Below are 10178 nucleotides of genomic sequence, written 5' to 3'. Positions count from 1 at the left end.
AGTCATGTCTCCAATATTTTTTGCTACACACACAATCATGTCTTCGATATTTTTTATCTTTCTATTAGAATAGGGAACAACCTTTGCCTTGTCAATTTAATCACCATTTATCACAAGCACGCCTTTTTTCCTACATAAGCAATACTGCCTTAATTCGGTATCAGACATGTCTCCAATATTTTTTGCTACCCACACAATCATGTCTTGGATTTTTTTTTTCTTTCTATTAGAATAGGGAACAACCTTGGCCTTGTCAATCTAATCACCATTTATCACAAGCACGCCTTTAATCACCATTTATTACAAGCACGCCTTTTTGCGTACATAAGCAATACTACCTTAATCCAGTATCAGTCATATCTCCAATATTTTTTGCATAGATCCGATATCAATCATGTCTCCAGTTTTTTTTTTTTGCATACATAAGTAATATTACCTTGATCCGATATCAATCATGTCTCCGATATTTTTTGCCTTTCTACCTACATAAGTAATACTACTTTTTTTATTAGAATAGGAAACAACCTTGGCCTTGTCAATTTAATCGCCATTTATCACAAGCACGTCTTTCTACCTACATAAGTAATTCTACCTTCATCCGGTATCAATCATTCTTCAATGTTTTCTGTCTTTCTGTCCACATAAATAATATTATTATTTTTTTAATTAGAGTAGGGAACAACCTTGTCCTTGTCAATGTAATTACCATTTATCACAAGCACTGTCTGACCTACTCTTCAAATGAGATTTATATCGGTGCACGTACAACAATCAAATAATATTGATTTTAATTGTTGAAGTACTCTCGTAACGTCATTGAATCGAAAACAAACAAAAAAAAAAAAAAACCAGCAAGATCTATCTCATAAAACCAACTCAATCTGTTAGGTTTGTACTCACGCTGGTATGGGCTCTTCCCTTGTTATATATGACGGTTGGCTTAATTAGCATATGGTAGGCAGTTGGAAAGTTGTAACGGCAATATATATTTTTGTGCATGGCTTTAAGGAATTGAAATCATCTCCATTGTCCCACATTTGATCCCGTTTCTTATACCATTCGTATTTTAGATAAAAAAAATTAAACTTGATAAAAGGTTTTTAATTTTTTCATCTACACTCTCTGCTGATCTTTCACTAAATATGAAGAAATAAATGTCAATAACTTTTTTCTATTAGATCAAAATCTTTTTTTTTAAAAAAAAAACTCATCTTTGAGAAAATAATTTGTTTAGTTGATGGTAAAATTAGATAACTAGAATTTTTTTTAAGAGATGATGATTTTCAATTAAAAAATGAAATAAGAAATAATTAAAATTGAAAAATGAATTCACAAATTAAGACATTTGACGTATTAAAATAAAATGTCTAAAAATTGTCATGATGTGAATTCACCCCAAGACACTAACATCTTTTTGCACATTTTCATCCAATAACGCTCATATAGTTTTTTTTTTTTCCTTTTGGTCTTGACTCCTACAATTTTTTCTGTTTCTTTAACCGTAAACATAAAAAAAAATTATCTTTGATGGAAAAAAAATATTTTTTATATTTCTTGAAGGGTAGTTAGAATTACTGTCTCTAACACGTATCTTTATGCTTTCCTTCAATTTTTGAAGATAACAACATCTATTACATACTTAAAAAAAAGTCTCAAAGGGACTTTTTTATTTTGTCATATGTCAGGTTAAAGAGTGGCTACCTCTTTGTATACTTTTTATTTATATTTAAATATCATATGTTGAGCCACCTTTGGGTTCCAGTGTTTGCCACGTCAACTGGATTGATTGGGCTTTGTTCAAGGTTTTGGTCTAACAGCTGAGGTGAATTTGGAGAAAGTTTTAAGCTTTGTGTTTAGGCAATTAGGCTTGAAAGAAAAGATGAAGATGGTTATGCATGTATCCATTGGTTTTTTGAGTGATTTTATCACTTTTACTCTTATCTTTTCAGAATCTTTAATGAAACTATTAATTTTAAAAGGAATCCTCTCATCTTTCTATGAATCCAACAATTATTATTAAAATACTTTCAGTATCGTTTTGAAATTATCAAAAACTATTCATGATTACAAAATAATAATATGATCCCAACGTAACTCGAGATAAAATGCTAATATAGGTAAAATGGTACTCTTCAAAGTTTTTTTTTTTTAATTAAGACACTGGACAAGTGTTGATAGATGGGATATGGAACAAGTTACAAGATCCAGAAAAGATTACGTTTGGCTTTAAGCCAGTCTAAAGCTACCCTAGATATAGTTTGTCGAATTTCTTGCCTTAAATTGACTATATTCTAAGGGCTTATTGTCTTCAGACTGACAGCTTGAAGCTTGAAATGAAGGTCGATCTAAATAATGATAAGCAAATCTGTTAAGTGTGATCTCTCTGTTGCTAATTATTTTTTCTTTCGAAGAGTTCTTTACCAAAACTACTACTTCATATGGTAGTGAAGTAGCCACTACACTTTGATCAGACGATATAACCCCAATCACAGCGTAGTTAGCGTATAAGATCAAAAAAGCCCCTATCTGACTGCACAGTGAAACAGGCTACTGGCATGAAACCACACATCTATGATCTATCCAGCCTCACTCCCACTCACTTAAAATCAAAAGACCAAAACAGAACACAGCCCTGACTCAATCCAGCACAGCCACATCCAAATAATATCCCCGTACAGCATTTACACAAGTCAACAAAAACACAACCAGCAACGGACCCCATACGAATCAAACACCACCAGCATATATCATGGATCTTATGTAACCCCCTCCTTCGCAAGCTGATCTGTAAGAGCATGCGCTTTGCGACGCGTGTACGCTGGATTTGCCACCTACTGATCTGAGATGCAATAAATTCTATCTGCCTGCCCTATATTCACACTTGAAAGTTATACAAAAGAGTTAATAATTTATCAAAACTAAATAAATAAATAACGTTAGGGTTTTGTTGATGGTTGTTAGTAGACATCTTTAGTTAAGGTTTTATTTAATATATTGTTTTCATATGAGTATGTATTTAAAACAGAGCAAATGTATTGAATAATAATTATATATATATATATATATATTTCAAATATCACCTTAACAAATGTCATTAGCTAAATAGATACTAATAAATATTTTGCTGGGAGGGCAATTGGATCTGTGCTGTTGATGTATATATATTTCTCTACCATCATGATAATTTTCTATTGAGTTTTATTTTGTATTCAATAACATTATTGATGTGTTGGATGGGTTGGATGATTTCTGACTGGTTGCCTACTTTTGCACATTAGATGTTTTGTATACCTATAGCCCTGTTGGAATTTAAGTGTATGAGGTGTAATTTCTTTACATGGCTGCTAATTAATCTGTACCGATAGCAATTTTAATGTGCCTTTCTTTAATAAAATGATTTTTTATTGATATTTTACCATAAATGTAATTCATTGTATCGTATCAAAAAAAACAAAAGTGAAATCTAAAATATATACACCTTAGTGAGTTAAAGTGAGGATATTTAACATGTATATTGAGTTTTTTAAGGGTTTTTTTTTTTTGCTTTCTTTTGGATTTAAAATTTGGTTTCTTTAATTCCTCAATCATATTTTTTTTTTCAAAAAAAGAAAAACTTTGAAATATATTTGTCAGATCTCTTTCTTCTATCCAATGTATTAAGCCGAACTTAATTTAGGCTTTCTAGCTAGTTAGCTGGTCTTTCCATGTATAGTAGTAACCTGGTGGAAGTTCATATGGAACTTGTATATCTTCAACGGTACAAATTACTGAAGTTGAAATTATCATTGTTTAATGTTCAATTAAAAAAATCTTGATAATAAAAAATGAAATCATTAATATTAATAAATATAACTTAATATTAAAAAAAAAAAACTTAATATTAGTTAGATCTTGTCTCCAGGTTCATCGGTTATGTTTCAATTGACAATAAACCTAGATTAATGATCAACTAACTATAAAATATTTTTTTCTCTAAAATTAATTATCCTTAATTGTTTTTCATTTTCACTACTTTCCTCAGGCATAAGTTCATTAAAAATGTCCCTAAACATTGGCTTCTTATTTTAGGGTGGGCTAACATTTACTGATAATTGGTCTTGTTGTTGAGTGCTTATTGATTAACAACCGGTAGATGTAAAACTCTTATTCGTTCTTTCCCTGGCTCCCCCTCCCAAGCCCCCTATAAATTTCCTACTCCCATCTCTTTTAAGGAGCAAGAGGAGGAAGTTACATTTTCCTTCAACTTTGCAAAACCTTACGAACCCTCCATTAATATTAGCCTCCAACTTGCTGCAATCACGATGAACGAAAAGAAAAAAACCCTAGATCAGAATGAACAAAACTTAGTTCAAGCCACCTTCTCTCTCTCTATTAGACTCAAATATGTGAAGCTTGGTTACCATTACTTGGTCTCCAATGCTTTATACCTCATGGTTATACCCCTCTTTTGCATTATCTTAACTCATCTTTCAACAATTACAGCTGAAGATTTCATTCAGCTGAGTGAAAACCTTTGGTTGAATTATGTAGCAGTATGGTTGTTGTCAATTTTTATTGTTTTCCTAGCTACCTTTTACTTCATGTGCCGCCCAAGAAACGTGTACTTAGTGAATTTCGCATGTTACAAGCCTGAAAGAGCTCAAATGGTGAGTAAAGAACTTTTCATGCAGTTATCTGCAAAAAATGAACGCTTCACCGAAGAAAGTTTAACCTTTCAAAAGAAAATCTTGGAGAGATCAGGGTTCGGTCAAATGACATATGGTCCAAAAGCCTTGATGCAAGTCCCAGCTAACCTAACTATGGCAGAGGCAAGGAAGGAAACAGAGACCGTTATGTTCGGAGCAATCGATGAGCTCTTGGCAAAAACTGGGGTGAAACCGAGAGATATAGGAATTCTTGTGGTGAACAGCAGTTTGTTCAATCCAACACCCTCCCTCTCAGCCGCCATCGTGAATCACTACAAGCTTAGAGGGAATATTTTGAGCTACAATCTTGGTGGCATGGGTTGCAGTGCTGGCCTCGTCTCTATCGACCTTGCCAAGCAGCTTTTACAGGTTTCTAAAATTGAATTTCCCCTTTAGACGTAGGGAAATTAAGTGATATTAAATTATATATACAGACATAATTTTCCATTTCATAAATTGTCATTCACAACGTTTAAAAACCTAATATATCTGAGTTATTGCTCAAAATACTAAAAAAAGAAAAATCCAAATAAACTTTAGTCTCTTTTATTTATTGCTATAACTGCTAAGTAATAGTCATAATTTATCTTTTCTTGTTTAATATTCCTTATGTATCGTAAATAGGGTCTTTTTTACATATTTTTAGTTGTCTCAAATTAATATTTTATTTAAAAAGTTAAGAAAAAATCATTCTTTATTTTCTTATAGCTACATTTATTTTTCAAGTCAAAGGTAATTTGATTAAAAAATTATAATTAATGAAAGTCAAAATTCTATTTAAAATTTTTAAATTTTGTACAAAATCAAATTAGACATTATACATGAGACGAAAGGAGTAGTTGAAATGTATTTTTTTTGCCGACCAAGGCTCATGGAAGCCAATTCTATATATTATATGTTGCATTAATTTGAATGTAATATTACTTTTATTTATAGAAATAACTGTTGATAGATACTTTTTATGTCTTTTTAAACTTTAATACATTAAAGCATAAACAGTAAAAATATCTAATTCTTGGATATTTGTTAATTAGTAAATTAGATCCTAACTTTTTTTTAATGATTTCATTCATCTTCTTAAAATTTTAATAAATCAAATCTATATTGGTTCTCAACATTATCCCAATTCCCAAACTTATTTTTATGTCATCTCATGTACTATAGGTGCATCGCAACTCTTACGCTTTAGTGGTTAGTACGGAGAACATCACATACAATTGGTATTTTGGCAATAATCGACCGATGCTTGTGACAAACTGCCTATTTCGGGTGGGTGGAGCTGCAATTCTTCTATCAAACAGATCATCTGATCGACGTCATTCAAAGTATGAACTGATTCACACCCTTCGTACTCACAAAGGTGCGGATGATAAGAGTTACAATTGTGTATTGCAGCAAGAAGATGAAGTAAACAAAGTGGGTGTTTCACTGTCAAAAGACCTTATGGCAGTAGCCGGGGAAGCCCTCAAAGCAAATATCACAACACTAGGGCCATTGGTTCTTCCCCTGTCAGAGCAACTCCTGTTTTTTGCAACTTTAGTGGCAAGAAAAGTTTTGAAAATGAAGATAACACCATACATTCCAGATTTTAAGTTGGCATTTGAGCACTTCTGCATTCATGCAGGGGGGAGAGGGGTTCTAGATGAATTAGAGAAAAGCTTGGGCCTCACTCAATGGCATATGCAGCCTTCCAGGATGACTCTCTACAGATTTGGCAATACTTCAAGCAGTTCTTTGTGGTATGAACTGGCTTACTCGGAGGCCAAAGGAAGAATAAAGAAGCGTGACAGGGTCTGGCAAATTGGGTTCGGATCAGGATTTAAATGCAACAGTGCTGTTTGGCGTGCAGTAAGAACAGTGAATCCAACCGTGGAGAAGAATCCTTGGATGGATGAAATCAACAAATTTCCTGTGCAAGTCCCTCAAGTGACATCCATCGTTTATTAAATCTTAGGAATTCAATGTTTCTAGCTACCTGTTATCTATCACATGCCTGCATGAATTCAATCAAAAGGCAAAAGTAGTTATAGGCTTATAGCTATTAATTGGATTCTCAAGTAGTAAGGTGGGAATTTAAAGAATTAATTTTGGTTATGTACTACAATCAAGATATATATGAAAAAAATTATGAGAAATAACCCTTCTTATAAGTTCAATTTAAAAATATTATTCATTATAATTTTAACTATTTTTAATTAATTTTTTATATGACTTGACAACAATGCTTTTTAAATAATTTCAGACAAATTAAAATGATTTCGATTTTTTCTATCTCGCCATCCAGATTAAAATTTCAAAATTAAATCTTGATTTCTCTCTCTTATCAAATACTGTCTATTTCGTCATTCCAAAGAGCAAAGATAATATTAAGGTATGTGTTTTAAGTTCTTGGATTTATTAGTTTATTCATAAAATCTCAAAGTTGAGGAGTTAAAATTAATTAGACATATCTGTAAATTAGAACACTGTATGACTTTGGTTACTTAAACTTGCTTGCGAGCAGTCAAATTAATTAGTTATTAGATATTGCATTATCAATTTTTAGTCATTGTGTCACTGATTTTTAGATGTCGCGAGACTAATTTTTAAGCATTACATTACTGGTTTTAAACATTATGTGATTAGATTTTAGGTATTGCGTGATTGATTTTTAGGCAATGTCTAAGTCACACAATGCCTAAAAACTAGTTACGTAATACCTTACTAACCAATCGCGCAATGCCTATCAACTAGTCACGTAAATCATATCATCCAGTTACGCAATATCTAAAAATCAATTTCATAATACCTAAAAATTAGTAATGCAATGCCTAAAAATTAGTTACGCAATGCCCAAAAATTGATTATGCAATGCCTAAAATCCACCAAAATTGCTGAATTTCATTTAACAAAATCAACAACTTTAAACAATACACCATATTCTATTTAACAACATAATCAACGAATATACCTACTTGGTGAAAAATGATCAAAATGCTCAAAGGTTTGTCTTCATGTATCAAAAATCACTCCAAAATATTTAAAAATGCTTAAAAGTTTTTCTTCGTGTATTAAAAACCACTCTAAAATGCTCAAAATACTTAAAGATTTTTCTTTTTAGCAAGAAATACTCCAGATATGAATGGTCTGGTGAGAAAAACTTAAAGAATATGAGTCGGTTTGAGACGCGGGCCTAAACTAATGGGTTAGTTTCATTAAGGGTAATTTTGTCTAAAATTAATTTTCTTGGCTAAAAATAGTTAAAATTATAGAGAAAACAATTTTCAAAAACACCTTATGTATGATGGGTATTTTTGAAAAGAACCCTTAAATATATATATATATATATATATATATATATGTATGTATATGTATCCTTTCAATATCTTATTGAAGAGATTGATGTATATATATTTCTCTATCATCATAATTATTTTCTATTGAGTTTTATTTTGTATTCAAAAACATTATTGTTGTGTTGGATGGGTTTTTTAAAAAAAAAAATTAGGAGAAGGGGAATTCGAGTGTCATTTTCTAGGCAGGAAATATCATACACCAACTAATAGACCAAATATTCAGATGTTATTGGTTTATTAGAAGGGTTAAATCTTTTGCCATTTAAGATTTCTTATGGGTTGCCTACTTTTGCACATTTAGATATTTTGTATACCTAAAGTCCTGTTGGGATTTAAGTGTATGAGGTGTAATTTCTTTGTAGTGTTGCTAATAAAATGAATTTTTATTGATATTTTATCATAAATATAATTCCTCATCTCGTATCCAAAAAAATTAAAATATATAAACCTTGATGAACGTTATTATAAAATTTTGAGCTCAAGTGAGGATATTGAGTTCTTTATTATTAATTTTTTTTCTTTCTTTTGGATTTAAAATTTTGCTTGTTTAATTTCTCAATCAAATTTTTTCTCCAAAAAAAAAAAAGAAAACTTTGAAATATATTTGGTCAGATATCCGTGACTCTCTTCTATCCAATGTATTTAAGGCAAACTTAATTTTAGGCTTTCTAGCTTAGTTAGCTGGCCGTTCCATGATTAATAGTATCCTCGTGGAAATTTACATGGAACTTGTCTATATATTTTCAGCGGTACAAATTGCCAAAGCTGAAATTATCACTGTTTAAGGATCAACTAACAAGGCACAATATTCTCAATTTGATTGACATGATTTCTTTTGTTATCACTCTAATGTTTACATCAAGACACACGACTTTATAAATTAATATAACTTGTGATTTGATAGATATTATTAATTTTAAATTTTAAAAAATATTTGGAATTGAAATCTAATCTAATTGCACGTATCACAACCAACATTTTGATACAATCCAAATGAAATATTATGAATAAACAAATATATACCGCTACTAATATTAATGATGATATTACTTAGGTTCCACCTACCGAAAGTATTATGTACAAAATAGAACCGTGTTATAATTAATTAAAGGGCTCATTTCATTGGCATATCTTGAAGGATAACGTCTTGTTTAGCCAAGATATAAGTATAGCGTGTCTGAAGATGTAATGTATTGTTGCACAAATCCGTTTCTAGCCATCAACGGGGGAGCTGAACTGTGATTGGTCGAAGCAAAGGGAAAAGGAAGGTTGTGAACGGCTGATGCAGGTGGTTCTGATCAAACACTCTTGTCACGAAAGCTGCGGCTTTGGGGTAAAGCTTGCAGTGAAAAATAATGGCTAGCTAGGACTTTCTCTTACAGACGGAGCCTCTGACAGGGTTGATAGAAAGAAATACAGAAAGGGTTAGTATCCTCACGGAACTTGTCTATTTTCAACGCTACAAATTGTCAAAGCTGAATTTATATTTGTTTAACGTCCAAATAACAAAATCTTAGTACTGAAAAATGAAGTTATTAATATTTTTTTCTCCAAAAGTGAATTTTCTATTGTTTTTCACTCTGAATATTTTCCTCGTGTTTGTTAATTAAAAATGTCCCTAAACGTTGGCTTCGTACGTCGGGGTGGGCTAACATTTAATGATAAATGGCTTGGTGGTTGAGTGCTTAATAGTTCCCAATTGGTACTTGTCAAACTCTTTTTTTTTTTTTCTTTCCTTGGGTCCCCTTCCTGTCATGACGTGCAGGTCCAGAAACCTGTCCGTCAGACGCGGGTGAAAATTAAAATCTGTTAGGAGTCGCCACCAATCCTTTTTTTTATCTAGGTGTGATTGGTTACCTATTAACCCAATTCATAATCGACGAAATCTTAAATTAATTTTAAGTCCGTCGAAAGAACGAGAACTGATCCACGTTTTTTAGAGATGGTTTCGGGAGTGCGGTTACGCACGGAGAAAGGTTAGCACCTCCGTGGCGCCCATTCCACAAATGGTACCATTTAATCTTAAGTTATCTTAATGTAGCCTTTTCTTAGTTTAATCCTTACTTTATTAATTACATTTTTGTTAAATTGACAGACTGAGTTTTTAATTTGGTTTTACGTATGCACATAATGCAAGCGTAAAATGATATTATGGCTT

The 10178-nt window shown here is 31.7% G+C and overlaps 1 protein-coding gene and 1 pseudogene across 1 annotated transcript; both read left to right on the top strand.

Moving 5' to 3' along the window:
• On the top strand, positions 4200–6841 carry LOC18603100 (3-ketoacyl-CoA synthase 11). The gene is made up of 2 exons (XM_007034863.2): positions 4200–5054; positions 5850–6841. Exons 1-2 carry the CDS (start codon positions 4302–4304, stop codon positions 6630–6632), a joined length of 1536 nt encoding a protein of 511 aa, XP_007034925.2. The 5' UTR covers positions 4200–4301; the 3' UTR covers positions 6633–6841.
• The window catches only part of LOC18603099, a 20769-nt pseudogene continuing 19653 nt past the window's right edge, over positions 9063–10178 (top strand).

This window comes from Theobroma cacao, chromosome 4 (genome assembly GCF_000208745.1).
Source record: "Theobroma cacao cultivar B97-61/B2 chromosome 4, Criollo_cocoa_genome_V2, whole genome shotgun sequence".
NCBI lineage: Eukaryota > Viridiplantae > Streptophyta > Magnoliopsida > Malvales > Malvaceae > Theobroma > Theobroma cacao.
The sequence above is the reverse complement of the archived record's forward strand: the minus strand, read 5'-3'. Positions and strand labels throughout refer to the sequence as shown.